Here is a 20,293-nt window from a genome sequence, read left to right as displayed (position 1 = left end):
GAAAAATCACACAGGAAAGCATGGCATTTCCAGAGCCAGAGGCCATGTTTATGGTAGGGCATTTGTGGCGGTCACTTCAAAAGGTGAGTCAGGAAAATGCTAGGAAAGACACACTGCTGTTAAAAGGAGTCTCTGCATTTTGAACCGAGGCCGTGGGCTATCCGGACATGGAGAAACTACTACTTTACACAGCAGGGGTCCCCAACAACAGGGCACTTGGCTAAAAATATTTAAGTAAAGTGCAAATGCTCTCCAGGAAAAAGTATTAATCAAGTACCAGAGAGTTGACCCTAGCTCATATTTAACTGAAAATACTTGGAGGCATCATTTTATTCATAACGTACAATGTTGTAGGATAGCAAAAGTGGTTCTAATGATGAAATTTAATGACAAAAATCTTTAATTTCCTCTTAAAGCATCCTCTGATCAATCTCATTCTTTGGGACCACTGTCTATGTTGTTCAGTTTCCAGTGTCTGAAGATCATCATTTCATATATTTGGTTCAATTTTTTAGTAATTTCTGTCAGAGGTGGGGGGAAATCAATCTGGAGCCCATGTTAGTTGTGTCACTATGACAATATACCAATTACAAACAGCTTATAGAAGAAAATATTTATTTTGCTCATGGTTTTGGAGGGTTGCATCACAGTGGGAAGGCGTGGTAGAGGGACTCAGTCTGTGACAGTGGGAGCACGCAGAGGAGCCACTCTCCCGGCCAGGGACCTGAAAGCAGAGAGCGACTGGAACCAGAGGCTTGAAAAAACCTTCAAAAGCCTGCACCTAGTCACCTACTTCCACCAACTAGGCTTTACCTTCTAAATCTCAGGATTCCATGGCCTTCCAGACAGCGTCAGTTGAAGAAGAAGCTCTCAAAACACGAACCCAGGGGAGGGGCATCTCAGAATTTATTTCATGCTCTTAGAAAATAGAAGTGTCTCTCTATCCATGATGTACATCAATAGTTTTCAGCCTTGCCTTATACATTAGAATTGTCTAAGGGAGGTTGGAAGAGCTGAGGTGCAGGCTCTGTTCCTGACCAGTCCAGTTAGACTCTTTGAGACTGAGGTCCAGCACCAGTATCTTCAGAAGCACTCTAGTCTTCTCATGCACTAGCGAAACCGCTTCATTTATAAACGTTGAGAAACTTTGTGTTCTCTGGCTCAAACCAAGGAACAGAGGGGAGCTTTTTTCCCTTTCTAGGCACTTTGGCACTATGGCAGGTTTTGAAGCAGGATCTGATATACTTTTTGTGTGAGCCATGAATGTGGGAGATGATTTTAAATAGGCTGAGTGAAAGATTCAAAAACAAAACAATGCTCCAATGAAAATAATATAAATAAAAGTGGTTATATTTATAACATATTATATATTATATTTCATCTAAATATGTGGAAGTATACAAGAGGCTTATGTGTGTGTGTGTGTGTGTGTGTGTGTGTGTGTGTGTTGTATGTAAATATGATGCCATTTGTAGATGGGGCTTGAACTCCAAAGATTTTGGTATCTGCAGGAAATAGGAAATAGGATTCTTCTGGAGTGTCCGTGTTGCTTCTGATGGATGTGAATGTGGGAAGAACACAGGCCTGGGCCTTCTGGCCAATAATTTCCAGATCCTGAGAACAAAACCAGCATAGAAGACAACAGAGAGATGGAGAGCGACAACTCTATTGTTGAAATATTTATATTAACTTGTGCTTGAAACCTCTGGTTGAAATTTTGCTGTTGTTTAACTCTGAGGTTTAATCTCTGCTTATAGTGGGGGGTGGAGTAGACCATGAGACAAAAAGAAAGAGGTCATTCTAATGGAGAGGACCATGAGTAATATAAAAACATCTGCCCGGAAGGCTGTATATGGCGACTGTATAGTTTTCTGTTTTTATGGTAAAACACCATGACCACCAAGGCAATTTACAGAAGAAAATTTTTATTTTGGATTACAGTTTTAGAGGGAGCGTTCATACCAGTTGGTGAGGCATGGTGGCAGGAGTTGCCTGGAGCAGAAACCTGAGAGTTCATATCTTCACGCATGTACAGAAAGCAGAGAGAGGGAGAAGGAGGAGAGGGTGGAGAGGGAGAGGGAGAGGGAGAGGGAGAAGAAGGAAGGAAGGAAGAAAAAGAAACTGGAACTCTTAAAATTGGCCCCCAGTGACATGCTTCTTCCAGCAAGGCCACACTTCCTAAAGTTTCCATGACCTTCCCCCCAAAAGTGCCACCAACTGGGGACCATATATCAGGTGTCCAAATACTTGCACCTATGGGGGACATTTCTTGTTCAAACCACCAGAGTGATCAAATGATGAAAGGGCTCATGGTAGGAGGGTGATAGCAGTTATAGGAAAGGAATCACCGGATGACACGCCAATGCCTTCAGATCACCTGTTTTCTGAGTCTTATTTCCCAGAGCAGTTTCATAGGATGATTCACACTAGGTCGCACAGGATTCCAAACAGAATTCTATAATGATTTCATAAGCATCCCCTAGCAACAGCACAGTTATCACCATTAGTCCATTTATAATTTGCATTACCAGCAATGACTTTTAAGTATAAGCTACATGCTTGGCTTTGTCTTATGCATTTTATAAGCAAAATCTAATGTAATCCTCACTACAACCCTGAAAGAAAGAAGCTAATTATTATCTTCAGTTGCATAAAAAAGTTCAGCGGTTAAGAACACTGGTTGGTCATGCAGAAGACCCAGGTTCGAATCCCAAGACCCACATGGCAGCTAATAACTGTCCATAACTCCAGTTCCAGGGGATCTGATGGCCCTCTCTGACCTCTGCAGGCATTGCATGACACAGGTGCACTTACCTATGTGCAGGCAATACATGCATACACATAAAATTTTTTTAGAAAAGTTAAACAATTTAACAGGGTCACACAGCTATAATGTGGCAGATGTTATGTTTAATTTGTAGGTGCTGATTTTTATTTCATGTACATAAGAGCAATTATTTTCATTCTTCTATATTTTAGAAATATTCCCCAGCAATGCCACTGTTTGTTTTTTATTTTAAAAATTATTCAAAACAGAATATAGACAAAACAGAATATAAGACAAAATCCTTTGCTAGAACTTGGATTAAAATGGCCTCATTTCCAAATCAACATATGCTTGAAAATGGCATCTGTGTGAATCTGCTTTTCATTTTATGTGGCAAAACCCATGAAGGTCAGCACAGAAAAATGCATGAGCTATTTAAAAACAAAGGCAACTGTCTCTGGACATGATTGAGCCTGTATCTAAAAAGCACTGGAGAACTCCATATTCTGATTAATAAAAGTGGGTGAAACTGTACATTTCAAAGAAGAATCTGGGACAAATAGCAAAGATGTAAAGCAAGTGGGATCCGCTGCCCAGAATGATAGGGACATGCATTCAGAATTGTGTCTGCTATATATCCTTACCCACCCCACGTCTACCTCCCAACACCAGCTTGGAGAAAGTGGCATCAATGGAAGAAATGTTGACATGGACAAAGACGCCTAGGGGACAAACAGAAATATCATATCTTAGCATCCATTTTGTCTACTTGAAAGTCGAATCTATCACACCTTTTGACTATATGAACCTGCAGGAGGGATATGCTGCAGTTAAAGCTCACAACTTTATTGTGATTCCAACAGGAAACGTTTTCCTGAATTGCATATATCCTCTAAGGAACAAAGATGTTTTTGGTAATAATTAAAAACATTGTGGAGGGGCTGGAGAGATGGCTCAGCAGTTAAGAACACTGATTGTTCTTGCAGAAGAACCGGGTTCGAATCCCAGCACCCGCATGGCAGCTAACAACTGTAACTCCAGTCCCAGGGGATCCAACAGCCTCTTCTGTCCTCTGCGGGCACTGCACAACACGGGTGCACTTACCTACATGCAGGCAATACATGCCTACACATAAAATAAAAATAATAAATAAAATTTTAAAAAAACTATGGAAAGAACATGCATAAGAGGCACATCCTATAGAATGATCCTAAAAGACTGATCTTCTATTCACTTATCACCATTTGCCCATGGCTTTGTTGTGCAGCCTTAAATAGCTGCTCTAACTTCATCCTTCTTTATTATCTAGAGAACAGTAGCTTCTCTGTGGATGGGAGTCCTGGGTCTCTGCATCTCTAGCATGACCTTGGGCTGCCAGAGGTTGATGTTACATTAGTTGCAACTATTATTACTAGACAGCAAGCCACCCCAATGTTTAATAGTTAAAAACTACAAATACTGTGTCTCACTGCCTTTGGGGGTGAGGAATCTTGGAGCAGCTGAACTGGGAGGCCCCTCAGCTTGTAGTTACAGTCAGTCATCTCAAGACTTGATCCCCTTCCTGGCTCACTCATGTGGTTGTTCTAGGCTCTAGTTCCTCAAGGTCTATTGGGGCAAGTTCCTATGCTCATTCTAGGTTTGTTTACAACATGGTAGCTTGTCTGCCCTAGCACAACTAAGAGAAAGAGAGCCAGTATGATCAAGATGGAAGTCACAGTTAAAAATAACCTAGTTAGGGGCTGGAGAGATGGCTCCGCAGTTAAGAGCACTGAATACTCTTGCAGAGAACCTGGGTTTGGTTCCCACAACATACATGGTGGCTAACAACCCTCCTTGAGTTCCAGGGGCTCAGATGCCCTCTTCTGGCCTTTTTGGGTTATTGCACACATGTGGTACAATTACATGCATGCAGGTGAAACACCCATACACATAAAATAAAAATAAATTAAAAATTAAAAATAACCTAGTCTTAGAGGTAGCATCCTATCACTTCTGCCTCACTTTGTTCACTGGAAGTAAGCCATTGACCCCCCAGACTCAAGGGTGATCAAGCACAGACTTGATCCTCAGGATCATCCAGAGCCATCTTAGAGACCTGCCACACTCTGTATCCATTACCTGAGCTCCTGGAACCTAGAGGAGTGACAGGCTGCCTTCCTTTGAAATGAAGCCAAGATAAATCCATCTTAAAGTGTAAGCAGGAGTGAAGCCAGAGCCGAGGCTGAAGACTAAGCCACACGAACCTCCTCAAAGCATTTTACCTATATCCTCAGAACAGTGATAGCCTGAAGCTCCTCTTGCTCAACCTGCCTCCAAATATCCCCAGGGCCCTTCAAGTACTTGTGTGTCTTGCCTCCTTCCTGTCTTAGCTGGCCTCAGCATGTCCCTTCCCTTTGTCCCATTCACCCCTCCATATCATTGGTGGGACTGGTTGTCAGAGAGGACCAGAAGTGAGGCTCAGTCCTTGGAAATAAGACTTAGTTGAAGGACTAGGCTCTGTTGTCAACTGGATTGGGCTCTAAGCTATATCCACTCCAGTAAAAGAAAATTGGGAGCAGAGTCCCAATCTGGGTGAAGGGTTGACCAAGCACATGGCCAGTGCACCACTTCTCCAAGCTAAGGAGAGCTATGAGTCCAATGTGCTGCCCATAGGTAGGTGAAAAATGGCACAAGGTATGGTGATGCACACCAGCACTAGGGAGGTAGGGACAAGATTTCCCCAAGTTCAAAGCCACCCTAATCTACCCAGCGAGTTCCAGGTCAACCAGGGCTACAAAGTGAGATCCACCCCCACTCTCCCCAAAAGAATAGCAAGAAAAAGAAACAATACCAGGGAGAAGGCTGGCCCCATGAGGCAGACATTGATAGAAATGCAGGAAGGCAGGAAGTCCATGATGCCCAACTCTAGGAAATAAGTGAACAGGGGTGTGCCAGGTAGCCCAAATCAGGAAAACAGACTGGGTGTGAAAACATGCAGGAAAGTGATGGGAACCACCTGGACCATTTAGGGCCATGACGATGCTGCCGCACGATCATTCTACCAGCAGGGGGCGCGTGTTGGCAGCTTTTATTATCACATCTTTGGGGTTGGAACATTGGATAAGCTGCTGTTGTCAGGAGAGGCTCCAGGTTGGGTTTCTTAAGAAGGTAGAATTCAGTGCTGGCTGAAGGAAGCATGGCTGCTTTGATTTCCAAGGCAACTGCTGACTACATGACAGGAAGAGTAGCAGAACGCAAACACGTCGAGACTCGAGGTTTTCTTTTTTTTTCTTTCTTTTATTTATTTTTACTTTATGTGTATGAGTGTTTGCCTACATGTAAGTGCACCCGTGTCGTGCAATGCCCACAGACACTAGACAAAGGCATCAGATCCCCCGGAAATGGAGTTTCAGATGGTTGATAGTTGCCATATGGATGCTGGGAACTGAACCCAGGTCCTTTGCAAGAACAGCCAGTGCTCTTAACTGATGAACTATATCTTGAACCCTCCTGCCCCACTAGTTTTGAGAGAGAGAGAGAGAGAGAGAGAGAGAGAGAGAGAGTCTCCTTATAGCTCCAGCTGGCCTAGAACTCACTATGTAGACCAGGATCTCAATCTCAGAGCTCCACCTGCCTATGCTACCTGAATGCTGGGATTAAAGGCATGCACCACCATGCCTTTTCTTAAAGATTTTGCTCTCGCTCTCTTCTCTGTATGCCACTCATGTGCAGATGCCCAAAGAGCCCCGAGGAGGGCATCGGATCCACTGGAGCTAGAGTTACAGGCAGTTGAGAGCTGAAGAACATGGGTACTTGGAACTGAATTTTAGTCCTCTGAAGGAACAGCATGTACTCTTAACAAGGAAGCCATCTCTCCTTTAAAAGACTGGATCTGGAAAAACAGCATCCTAGAGCCAGGCATTGTAGCAAACATTTGTAATCACAGTACTCAGGAAGGTGGAGACCGGAGGATGAGGAGTTTGAGGCCAGCCCTGGCTACAGGAGGCAGGCAGCTCTCTTTGAATTTGAGGCCAGACAGTCTTTCACTGAGACCTGGGCCTACCTGATTAAGCTAGGCTATCTGGCCAACAAGCTCCAGCAATTTGCCTGTCTCTCCAATGCTTGGATTACAAGCATAAGATACCACACCTGTGTTTTTATGTGGATGCTGGGGATTAAGTTTTGGGTCCTTATGCATACATAGCAAGCACTATACCAACTGAGTCATCTTCCCAGCCCCAGCCATCATGGGTTTTTAAATATTGCATTGAAATATCCCAATTACTACTGAGTCTTTGCACCTTATGTTTATTCGGTTCCCTCACTCTAATTGCAACCCTGCACATCTTTAAAGTTGAATCCCAAGGGTGAATCAGCTGGCCAGTGCATCAACAGCAGGACCTTTTGGCCTTTTAATGTTTTCCCTGCCTTCTTTCTCTTAAGAATTGACCAGGGCTAACAGATAGGGATAGGGATGCAATATTTCTTTTGTATGTACAACAAGCCTTGGATTACAGTCAGTTCAAGACTTCCTGTACCTATTATTGCCAGAGGCTAGAGATAAAATACTTTATCTAAGATGCTATTTTAATTGAAAGGAATTACAATGGCTAATATGGATTTTGTTCTTTTATCAGACTGCTACGAGTTAGAATGGGATTAATTTATATCCAGGGTAAACGACTGATGAGCTTTGTTCCTCCTCTATCTCGAATTGCCACGTGCTAGGCATTACCAAATGCAAAGGCGCAGTATTTTGGCTTCTTATATGCTAAAATGAAAATGGGGGAAAATTGCATGCACGATGTGAAAATTTTCTCATTAAAACATACTTGATTGTGTGTGAAGCTTTCTGAGGCTTTCTTGATAATTTTAAACCTTTGCCAGATGAAAGAAGGGGAAAAAAACCCCAGCTGTTTTAAACTACCAAGCAAATGGCTTCCAGTGGTTCTAAGCGTAGCAGAGAATTGGTCTTTGTGGTCTGTGTTCCCTTTGTCATGGAGTGATCATTGGATGAGCTCTCTTGGTTGTACAGATGTGAGCCAAGTACCAGTTAGGGGATGCTCCTGAAAGTAACCAAGAATCTGACTTCAGATGCTTCAGATTGCAAAGTATTCTGTTTAATGTGGACAAAGGCTGATCTGGGAGGGATGGACGCAATCACACATATATAGTAATTGTAATTATTCTTAAGAGACACTGAAATATTTAGTGGTGAAGAATCAGCATTGTATTTCAAATGATTCATCAAAATTACATCAATAATTGTGTATGTGTGGAGAGAGAAAAATGTGACAGTTAATGAATAAGTAATCAAGTAAAAGGTTTATAAATTTCATTGTATTATTTTGCAACTCTTCTTTAAAAAATTACAGAATAGAAAATTTTGTTTAAATCAATGTAAAGTTATCTATCTATCTATCTATCTATCTATCTATCTATCCTCTATCATCTATCTATGTAAGGGATAAACTAGAGATGGCTATATTCAAAGGCAAGGACCAAGGCTTTTCATGGCTATATTGTCTTTAGCCAACTTTTTTCTAATTGAGAATCCAATTCCAGGTTTAAACCAGGATCTGGTATTCCACTTACTTATTCTCCTTATGGGTCACAGGCCAGCCTGGATTGGTAGACATGCTCCTTGGGTGAGCCTAGAATAGCTTGCCCCATCCTAGAATATGACTCAGGTTTTAATGATGGTGGATTGTCAAGAATGCTTGGAACTTACTTAGGAAGTTACTTCAGTATTGTTTCTGGTTCCAGAAACTTATTTATTGACCATAATATTAGTCTGTACATTTTTAAGGCTTAATATCTATGTTCAAAACAAGAAGAACACAAAGTCTTTTCTCATTGTTCCAAACCTCTTCTGAGAAATTTATATACCTCGTTTCTTGCATGAGTCCCCCTCCCCAACATCAGATGCACATAGACAATGGGTGTTGAAAGGATAAAGGCAATTGTGTGAATGAATTACCACCAGCTGTCTGAAGGCTCCCCCATCATTTCCTTCCTTGAGGTTTTTGTTACAGCTGACAGACAAGGCCAGCCAATGAAGGAGACAGTTCTGAATACATATGCTCATGCACTTGTGTACACACACACACACACACACACACACACACACACACAATTCCTGAACACAGAGGAAAAGGATAAAAGATGAACTCTGATCCCTAGAACCCTGCCAGCAAATGAGGGAATCTGCTTATTCAGTTTTAGAGCTTTGGTCTCATGATAAGACAGGAAGCTGAGAAATGGAAAATGTGGGTCACTGGCCTAGTCCTAGAGAGCAGTTTGGAGCAGAACTGAAATGGATTCATAGCCACTATTTAGAGTTGAGGTTGGAATCCTGCCTTCTATGCAAACATCCTTGAAAAAATGGCCATGATTTATTATGTTTAAAAAACACTGGGCACTGAATTAAATAAATATATTATCTCATTTTGTTCTCACAGTGACCTGTCAGGTACTTACTATCATTAAACTTATTTTACAAAATATAAAGCACAGTTTTAGTAACTTGACCAAAATTACAGGGCTGGAAATGAGCTGTAGAGACATTGTTAGCTGCTGTGTGGTGTTGCCGCCACAACGGTGGTGCTATGCTGCACTTCTGATGACTGGGGTCCTCCACAATCACCAGGGGAGGCCGGGGATGTTGTCCTTCTACTAGTGAAAACAAAAACGTTTCCACCATGCTTTTTATAAAAATTTTATGTGTATGAGTGTTTGTAAGTGCAGGATGCACATGCAATGCCCATGGAGGCCAGAAGAGGGCACTGGATCCTCCGAAACTGGAGTTACAAATAGTTGTTAGCCACTACATGGATTCTGGGAACTGAACCCGGGTCCTCTGCAATCGTGTCAATTTCTGGGATAAAATATGCCATTTTGATTTGTGTATGCGTACATTATGAAGCAATTAAGTTAACTTTTATATCATTTTGTTTTTGTTTTGCTTTGTTTTGGTTTGATTTGACTTGGTTTGGTTTTTTGAGACAGAGTCTCCCTGTAGCCCCGGATGGCATGGAACTCACTTTGTAGACCAGGCTGGCCTTGATGTCGCAGGGATCTGCCTACCTCTGCCTTTTGAATGCTGGGACTAAATGCGTGCACTACCTCATCTGGCTCAAATCGACAAATGCTAAGTAAACGCTCTGAATTCTCTACATTAAATACGAGTTCGAGGTATTTTTAAATGATAATTATCCTTGGTATCTACTTAGATGTCATCTCCTTTATAAAGCCTGTTAAAAGCATATTTAATTAAATTCTCTCTTCCTGTTGTCTGTGTGCAGCATTTTAGTGCTTTATATGGTCAGGTCTGTGTGATTTAATGAATACAGGTGTGGCTTTCCACACTAACTTCTTAAAAATATTTTATTATTTTTATTTTATATGTACGAGTGTATTGCCTGCATGTATGTGAGTGCACCCGTGTCGTGCAACTCCTCAGAGGTCAGAAGAGGGCTTCGGATTCCCCTGGAACTGGAGTTAAGGACGGTTTGTAGCTGCCATGTTGGTGCTGGGAATCCAACCCACAAGAGCAGTCAGTGCTCTTAACCGCTGAGCCAACTCTCCAGCCCCTCTACACTAACTTTTAAACACAACACACTGAGTAGCACATGCGCTGTTTTTGTTGCACTGATGTTGAACTGAGTGAACTTAGGTAACCAAATTAGTAGCTCCTGGAATAAATGAAATCTCATCAGTATTAACTACCGCTGAACTTCCTTTAAAGCTTCCCTTTCCTTTTACCCCCGGGGTTGTTTTCCATCTTCATAAAGTGCCCCTGGCCTCAAGCTCTACTCCTCTGAGGTACAGCTGCCCCTTTACCTGCTGCATGTGATCTTCTGAGAACACACCCTTCACAGCTGCTCTGCTTCAGTTCCTGACAGGAGAGGTTTTTAACCATGTGAAAATTCACATACAGTTGTCCCTCTGTGTCTTCAGGTTTCATGTCCACTGATTCAACTAACTGCAGATCAAAACGTTTAGGGCCAAAAAACTGACTTTGCACAGGAAATGTACAGACATTTTTTTCTCATCTTTTTTAAAATAACATTTTACATTTTGATTTACTTATTTTTCCTTTATGTGGATGAGTGTTTTGCCTGCATGTATGTAAGTGCACCATATGGTACAAGCCCATGGAGGCCAGAAATGGACGTCAGAGCCCCTGGAACTAGAGTTATGGATGATTGTTAGCCGCCATGTGGGGGTGCTGGGAACTGAACCCTAGCCCTCTTCAAGAGCAGCCAGTGCTCTTAGCCACTGATCCATCTCTCCAACCCCTTGTTATTAGTTCTTAAACAATACAGTATAATAATGCATTGAGGCTATAGTTTGTATCTTGCATGCCTCTCAAAGGCCCATCTGTTGGTGGCTTGGTCCCTATATTAATTACTTCTGTGGCAATGTGACAAAGCACCTGACTAAACAACTTAAGGGAAAAGATCTATTTTGGATCATCGGATCAGGGGATTTCCATCCATCATGGCAGGGAAGACATGGGGACATGCATGGGGCATTCAGAGTGATGAGAGTGTAGAGTGGAGGCGTTCCACATTATGGTGGACCACTAAGCAAAGAGTGGCTGCAACCAGGGTCTGGGCTATTTATAACCTTCAAAGGTCCACCCCCAATGACCTGTTCCTTCCAGCTAGGCCCCAGCTCCAAAGGTTCCACTAGTTGGGGAACAAGCCCTTCAACATGAATCAGGAGGACATTCTAGGTTCAAAACATAAATAGTCCTCATCTGTGGCACCATGGGAAGTGATGGAACTTTTACAAGGCACAGCCTATTGGGAGGAAGTTAAGACATTTGAGGCATGTTCTCAAAGGAGATGTTGAGACCCAAGCCCTTTCTTCTCTTTGTTTTGTGCTTCCTGGTCACCATGAGATGAATAGGCCTCCCCAGCTATGTGCTCCTATCATGACGTACTGTGCTGCCACAGGCCCAAATCAACATGACCAAATGACTATAGATTGAACTTGATGAAACTATGAGTGCAAATAAACCTTTCTACCTTCTACTTTGATTAGCTCAGGTACTTTATTACAAAAATGGAACGCTAACTAACTCAACTAGGTGTTATAAATGCAACCTAAAGATAATTTAAAGTATATAGAGGGTTGCATAGATTATATGCAAATAGGACATCATTTTATGTAAGGACCTTGAGCGTTAGCAGACTTTGAGGCACCAATGGCATCATAGTCTGGGAATCAAGCCTTTAACACATGGTTCTTTTTGGAGACATTCTAGGTCTAAACTATAACATTGATGATTATATTATATATACATATACACATTATATATAATGTAAACAATTGGTATACTCTCTTGTTTAGGATTAATGGCAAGAAAAGCATCTTTTTGTTCTTTCTGTATTGTCTTAATCTCTTTCAGTCCGTGCTGATGAAATTCAAAAAAAGCTTAAAGGGCATCTCATGAATTAATTTATAATCATCTCCACTGGACAAAAGTCAGACCCACATTTCATTCTAGAAATGCTCTTTTTCAGTTGGTCAGTCTGATTCTGCAGCTAATGCAGGAAAATGAATCTTTCAGATTAGTAGAAACTTTTTTGTACAGAGCAGAGGCACACCCTTAAGAGTCTCAGAGGTTGTTTGTTTAAATGAAGGACCAAATGAGACTCCACCTTCAATCTTTTTGGAGGCCTTATCCATGGGTCTAACAATCACATCTTAGATTTGATTTTTGCCTTGAAGTTACTTCTTATTTTGAAAGCTTTGACTGTCTGGAAACACTAGAAATGACAAGTAGTTTGGTGTTTGAATTTAGCAAGTCCTGGTTCCTTGTATTTTCTGTAAACCCTGCTCAAAATCTGAATGAGTCAAGCTGTACATTGAGGCACATCCCTGCACATAAGGAGTTAGAGGCCAGCCTGCATTACAGAAGACCCTGTCTCAAATAAAATGAAACAAAATAGAAAACAAATGAAAAGTTGAATGACTCTTTTTAAAATTAATCTTTTTCTGTCCATACTGTATCATAATATTACTTAAAGAAGCCTGTAAGCTTTTTTGAAAATCTACTTGAAAATCTCCTTAGCAAGATTCACCCATTCATTAGACACATTTTCTTTTCTCCACCTTACCAAAGACAACCATTTTTATAAGCTCTCTGCCCCTACGTTATACATGCCATTTTTCTCAGTCCCAGATAATGATTCCTCAATGTCCCCCTGGCTTTCCAGCAGTCAGTGCTGCTCTTCCTGAAGCCGTTCCTGCTTCTGCAGCATTTGCATACTAGTCACTGCATGTTTCTGTTTTTTTAAAAAATATTTTATTTATTTAAAAATTTATTTATTTAGGGGCTGGAGAGATGGCTCAGCAGTTAAGAGCACTGACTACTCTTGCAGAGGATCCGGGTTCGAATCCCGGCACCCACACGGTGGCTATGAACCGTCCTAAACTCGAGTTCCAGGGGAATCCCAAGCCCTCTTCTGACCTCTGGGGCATCGCATGACAAGGGTGCACTCACATACATTCAGGCAATACACTCGTACACATAAAAAATTAAAAATGATAAAATATTTTTTTAAATTTATTTTTTTTTAATTTTTATTTTTTTATGTGTATGTGTGTATTGCCTGCATGTAGGTAAGTGCACCCATGTCATGCAGTGCCCGCGGAGGACAGAAGAAGTTGTCGGATCCCCTGGAACTGGAGCTATGGACAGTTGTTAGCTGCCATGTGGGTACTGGGATTCGAACCCGGGCGTTCTGCAAGAATAGCCAGTGTTCTTAACCATTGAGCCATCTCTCCAGCCCATTTCTGGTTTTTATTACAACATCTCACTTCCAGGTATCACATTTGCTTCCAATTATCTATTCTTTAGCAAGCTACTCCATGACTTATGGGCTTGCCATAATAAGAATTTTCTTATATCATGATTTAGGGGGTCAGTAACTGTAGGATGGTTCAGCAGGACAGTGTACCACCATCATGCCCACAGGGAGGCTTGCTGTGTTTTGTCCAGTCGATGGCATTGCAATGCGAACTTCTGGCTGTCAGGTTCAGCCTAAACCCTTCTCTGCCTGGCTTCTTTACATCATTTCTCTAGCACAGCAGTTTGGTTTCTTATCTGAAGCTCAGGGCTTCAAAGGCCAAGAGTCTCACATGGAAGCTGCAAGGTTCCTTTATTGACCTAGCCTTGTCAGTGAGACACATCTTCAGCTACATTCTACCAGTCAAGTAAGTTCATGAAGGCAATACAATTAAAGGGAGAATTATAGTCTACCTCTCAATGTGAGTAGTCAAGAATATTGTAGTTATCTTTATCTCCAACACTGTAACCTTGACCTTAGGATGGTTCACTCTGTCTAGAAAGGATATTTATTTTAATTCAAAGTTGGAGAGATGGATATGGCACTGTGAGGGACCAAGAAGACAGCTACTGACTAACCAAGTCAGCTGAATAAAGTACAAGGATCAGTGAAGTGGCAGATGTTTAGACCTATTGTCTTCCTTTGTAAGGGTATAGAGAATGTTAGGTGCCAGATCAGGGAAGTGTTGTGCATAATGTGTGGCATGACATTCTGGAACTAAACTGATTGGTCTCAAATATCAGCAATTAGCTTTGTAACTTAGGCAAAAGACTTTGCCTCCATGTGCTCCATTTTACTTATTTATAAGATGGAGATATCTAGAGCCCGGCTCATAAATTATTGTATCCAGGGGCTAAAGAGATGGTTTAGTAGTGAAGAGCACTGGCTGCTCTTGCAGAGAACCTAGGCTTGGTTTCCAACACTCCCATGGCAGCTAACAATTGTCTGTAATTAAAGTTCTGCAAGATCTGATGCCTCTTCTCTCCTCCTCAGGCATACATGCAGGCAAAACACTCATACACATAAAATAAAAATAATATAAATTTTTAAAAATTAAAACTCCTTGGGGCTGGGGAAATGGCTCAGCAGTTAAGAACACTGACTGCTTTTGCAGAGGACCTGGATTTGATTCCCAGTACCCACATGGTGGCTACAAACCGTCCTTAACTCCAGTTCCAGGGGAATCCAAAGCCCTCTTCTGACCTCTGCAGCATTGCATGACATGAGTGCACTCACATACATGCAGTCAATATACTCACACACATAAAATAAAAATACTAAATAAAATATAAAAAATTAAAGCTCCTTAAGAGGAGCTAGTGTACACAAAGTTTTTAGAAAAAAATCTGATAAAAAATATGTTGGACATAGCTATTTTTATTATTATGTTTAACCATGCAGTCATTCATATCAAGATCCTTAGTCCTCTTCACTCAAAATCAAGATGGGGGGAAGAAAAGACAGCGTTAAAAAAGAATGGAGGCTGGACATGGTGGCACATGCCTTTAATCTCAGCAGAGACAGGTGAATTTCTGTGAGTTCAAGGTCAGCCTGGTCTACATAGTGAGCTCCAGGTCAGCGGGTCTACAGGGAAACCGGTCTCAAAAAAAAAAAAAAAAAAAAAAAAAAAAGAATGGAAGGGAGGGCAAAAGTACTATTGGAATATTTGGAAATGAGTAAAAGGGCTTATAATCAACTCAAATATTTCCTAAGGAACCATCAGTTGACCAATTTAAGAGCAATGTATTCAGGAAAGAACAACATAATTGGTTTAATTTATCAACATCTTCCACTCAGATGATTTGTATTCTCATCCAGAAAACTTGGAGCAGAAACATAATGAGGAACATGCGCAATGTCATATATAAAATGATCTTTGGTCTTAAAATGGAAACAACATAATGTGTTAGACTAGACTAGGTTATGCTGCAGAAACAAATCCCCACATCTCAGAAACTTCATTTTACTCTTACTTTTTAATCATGTGTCTATATGTGTGTCTGTATGGGGGTATGTTAATGTGACTGCAGGTACCCATGGAAAGCAGAGGGGTCAAATCCCCCAGGACCTGGAGTTGCAGGTGGTTTTGAGCCACCCTATGTGGTTACTGGGAACTGAACTCAGGTCCTCTGGAAAAGCAGTACATGCTCTTAACTGCTGAGCCACCCCTCCAGCCCAGTAACCTAATTTTTACAATGTATTTTTTATTTCATTTCAATTTGGGTCAGTAAAAATGCTCTAATCATTATGGCCCCTCAGAGACCTAGGTTGATAAAATATTTGTCTCAGCACACATTGCTCTTTTAAGACTAATACAGCAGTGGAAATCAGCAGTGATCAATTGTATTCTGACTCTTAAAAGCACCTACATTCTACCTATAAGTGGCCACATGAAATTTCCCCTCATATTTCAAAGGCCAAAGCAAATGATATTTCATTAACAAAAAGTCACAACTCATTTTAAATGAGGTGAGGAGAGGCAAAGCTAATATGTGTTCTTAATGAGAAAAATTTGACAGCCAGAAAGCACTACATGTAGTGATCACCAGATTATTTTAGAGTTACACAAATATTCACTCCCACCCCTACACTCCATGGGCAGATGTTTTTTCCTGAGTTAATGATTTTGAACTTGACTATCTGATGTATTTTTCAGACTATGGTAGAAGGAACAGCATGCCAGTTCTGAGCAGAAACTTCAGGGCACATTATGAATGTCACTCAACTCTCTGGCACTCCTACACTTTGCCAGGAAAAGAGTATTTCCCAGAGAGCTGCTGCATCCATGTGGGTCCTGGAACAAGAGCTATGTGAGGCACACTTCCCCCATGCCCAGGCCATCTACTCCTAAACTCAACCCAGAGTGACACACGAACATCTGCTTTGAATACTGAGATCTGGGAGTTTTTGTTAAACAGCCTTGTTCCAGCAAAAAAGATGACTAGCACAAAGACTCACCACAGAGGGGGTTCATGAACACTGGCTATGACAGGTAATGCTTTTCAAGTAAGCACATGAAATACAAACTTATTATTCTAAGAAACATAACTCAAAATCATAGGACATTCAATTATATTCTAGATCTCAACAGACACCTAAATTATCTTACAACTATTAAGCTATTATATAAGAAAAAAAGTAATGATAAATCCCAGTGCTATTGAGGCTACATATAAGATGACACAATTATAATAATTTTACCCCAATAGTCTTATGATTTAGTTATCTCAAATAAATAATTTGTTTTAGTCCATTTCTGCCACTATAACAAAATGTCTTAGACTGGGTTATTTATAAATAATAATCTGGAGGCCGTTCAGTCTGAGATAGAGGTGAAAGCAGAGTCAGTGTGTGGTGGGGGGTTGTTCTCAGCTGTCAAGATGGCTCCTTTTTGCTACATCCTTCCCAGGGGACAAGGGCTATGTCCTCACATGGTGAGAAAGACAGAAGGATGAAAGAGACTAGGGCACTCTCTTCAAACTCCTGATCCCATTCTTGAGAGAATAACACTCATGACTTAATTACTTCCTGAAGACCTTACTTCTTAAGCCCACTAGGTTCCAACACACAAATTTTAGAGGGATCCATACATTCAAGCCTCAACATAATTCAAAAGAATAAGTGCAGAAAAATAATTACTAAGATATCATTTGAGTCTAATATTAGAAATTGTGTAACTATGCAACAAATCATATTAAGTAGGCTATGCTTTTATTGAAACATTAAAACATTATGTAATTGTTGCTGTAATAAATATGACACCCTGAAAACATGAACAAATATGTAATAAGTGAAAAAAGGAGTGATACACAAAAGGAGGTGTAACCTGCAATCACAGCTATGTAAATACAACTGTAAGAAACACAGAGAAACATAAACATTTGTTCTGAACTGGCTATTTAGACAAGTTATTTTTCTTTTGAAGTTTAACAAGAAATTGTTTTTAACAATAAATATGAAATTTTTTAGAAATCAAATCTCTCTCCTCATGAATACACTCATGTGTGTAATTCAGCTAGTGTTTGGATTAAAAAGTCCATTTTTAAAAGATTGGAAAGAGATTCAATAAAATTTTGACATTGATTAGGTATTGAGGATAATTTCATTTTCCATACACTTTTCTGTAATTTCCAAATGTTCTATCATAAATGTTACAAACCGGAAAAAAATGGAAAAGTTATTTTAAAAATGAATAAGCTCAGCTGCAGCCTCACTTTCAAGAACCCACAGTTCACCTAGTTAGCGATCTCCTCTGAGTTCTATGCCTGTCTGACTGGAGACAGAATTCCTCTCCACAGCTCACCAGCCCATAATTTGATTTGAGACACAACTAAATATAGCACTAACTTTGGTATGAGGGAGGGAAATCTGACGCCCTGCCCCTCCCCCCCCCCTTGCAACAGTAGATTCTTTTCAGGACAGGTGGCTGTGAGCTTCGCTTAGGGTCAAACTGGACCTTCATTTTTTTTTTCCCCCTCTTGGCAACATTCTAAATGCACAGAAGGAAAAAAAAGTTGAATCTCAGGAGCAGCATTATCTTAGCTACGAAGTAAATGCTGGGATTGGGATTCTAGACTAAGGCTCTTTCAAACAATTCCTCTGAACCCTCAATGTTATGCTGTCCTTCCCTCCCCTACCTTCTACTAGTAATTAGAACTAATCCAAGAAATGGGAGGTAAGGTGACAATTTTCTGCCACAATAGTGGCTCCCCAGAGCTCCCCAGCTCTCAGGCATGCCAAGTTAAACTGCCAGGTTGCCTGAGAGAACAGATTCATTCTGGAGAAGCCTTGTTGATCAGCCTTTGGAAAATCAGAGAACTTAGCTCTGGGCCGTGCTCCTTATCTGAGCCTCCAGCAGAAAGACCTTTCTTGCTCCCAAATGTGCCATCTGTTAAGCAAGTCTAACTAAACTGAGGTTGCCAAATACAGGCACTATGAAGCTTTTTTGCAAATTAAAAGGCCAGTGGTAAAGCTAATAATAACAGTGATTATGTCACTTAATAAAAAGGTTTATTTCCGATCTAAAAGGGCGCTTCAGGCTGTAAGCTCTCTAATTACAGCATGTCTGCCTAGTTTACTCCATACATAAGTAGATGCACACAGTCTGAGGCGGCATGGCCTTGGGAGGAAGGGCCTTCAGGGTGATCTCAGAACAGCCACAGTGGAGATTTGAGGTCCTGGTGGCCACTGTCTTGACGGTTTTTGAGCTCTCTGGGACGATCAGGAGCTTCTGCCTCCTTGGAGCTCCTGGTAGAGCCCAGTTGCTGTGGAAACTGAAAGGGAAGGAGGCAGATAACAAAACCAGGAGATGACTGAGAAGAGGCAGCTACTAAGGCTGCGAGGTTTTACGAGGGTGGCTGCTTCCCGAGGAAGTTTCTGCCCTGAATTAATGGTGAAATTAACACGTCGCAGCTGTCAGAAAATAGTATTGTGCCCTATGACCGGCTAGTATAGTACGCACACCTGCATTCAGTCGGTGTTGCATCCTTTCTAGACGCCGTCTCTGGCTCCGAGGTCACCTGCGGGTGGGTGACGCAGGCACAAGGGAGGACCACCTCTCCAAGATGCTCCCTGCAGTAGGTTGGCTTTACCCAAAGCCCCTCGCTGGGATGGTCAAAGGGTAGAGGGTATGGCAGTGAGCTTCAAAGCCCACGTTTTCCAGTATGGTTCCCCTGGAAGCCTGGGAGGGAGGTGATGGAGGCGGGAGGGTGTGTGCCTCGGCGTGTCACCTGGGCGGGTCCTGGGCTGCAGGGAGCCCCGCCTCCGCTCGCTCGCGGTTGACAGCTCAGCTGGTGCGGAGCCACTCGTGCCAGCCAGTCGCGTCTCAGCCTGGGAGCGTGTGAGCGCTGCACCCACACCCGCAGCCCGCGGCCTCGGCTCCCGCACCCAGCCGCTAGCGTCCAGCTCTCGCTGGAACCCTGCCTGCCGGTGCTGGGCGCACGGTTAGCTGGAGAAGCGGCGCAGGCAGATCCCGGTTCTCCGAAAAGCAGGGAGGGGGACCGCTCTCCTTCGCCGCGTCGCTGCGCCCAGAGGAGCTGGGGAGGAGGAAGCGGCTCTGGCTTCTTGCGCTGGAGACTCGTGGGCAAGGTCTGGCATCTTCCCTGGCTGCGGCCACTCCCGGCTGAGCTGCGCCCGGACAGCCAGGAGAGCGCTTGGAAAATGGAGCAGCCCTGGGCCAGGTGGGTGAGCGGCTTCTCTCTTGGGGTCCCTCCTGTCTCCTCCCCCAGCACCCCTCACCACTAGGGGCCTCTGACCACCTCCCTTTTCTGTCCTGTCGCCTCCCGGGTTCCTAGCCCAGCTTTCCTGGCCCTCCGGCTTGTCCCTAGCTCAGTGACTCTCCTTTCCACTTAACTTCACATCAAAAACGCCCCAGGCTGCCTGGAAGTTTTTTTGTTGTTGTTGTTGCAATGTGTCTGTTTTCTTGGTTTGGGGGCTCCTTTCCAGAGACCAGAGGGATACCAGTAGCTTTTTTTTTTTCCCCAGAAATACCTTTAGTTTCCGGTACTTTGAACAGTGTCTGATTTGTTCTTACCCTGCCACGTTTTCCATCTACCTCACCCTACCCTAGCCACACATAGGCAAAAGAGGGAGTGAGCAGAGTCCAGAAGAGATGCATTCATCTCCTGATCGTGGGGTCAGCAACCCCTGTGCATGAGGGAAGGAGAAAGATGGGGCAGCCTCCACT

The 20,293-nt window shown here is 42.3% G+C and overlaps 1 protein-coding gene across 4 annotated transcripts in view; it reads left to right on the top strand.

Annotated features, from left to right (window-relative positions):
* LOC103731999 (myomegalin) overlaps positions 1-20,293 on the top strand; it is a 243,565-nt gene that overhangs the window by 15,406 nt on the left and 207,866 nt on the right. The window contains exon 1 of one of the 4 annotated variants that reach the window (XM_008830517.2): positions 19,412-19,787. The exons of the other annotated variants lie outside the window; for them this stretch is intronic. Within the exon in view, the coding sequence (XP_008828739.1) occupies positions 19,768-19,787 (20 nt within the window). The 5' untranslated portion in view covers positions 19,412-19,767. Of the gene's footprint in view, positions 1-19,411; positions 19,788-20,293 lie in introns of those variants that run through there. 4 annotated transcript variants of the gene reach the window in all.

Source organism: Nannospalax galili, unplaced genomic scaffold (assembly GCF_000622305.1).
Source record: "Nannospalax galili isolate Female #2095 unplaced genomic scaffold, S.galili_v1.0 scaffold455, whole genome shotgun sequence".
Taxonomy (NCBI): Eukaryota; Metazoa; Chordata; class Mammalia; order Rodentia; family Spalacidae; genus Nannospalax; species Nannospalax galili.
The sequence above is the reverse complement of the archived record's forward strand: the minus strand, read 5'-3'. Positions and strand labels throughout refer to the sequence as shown.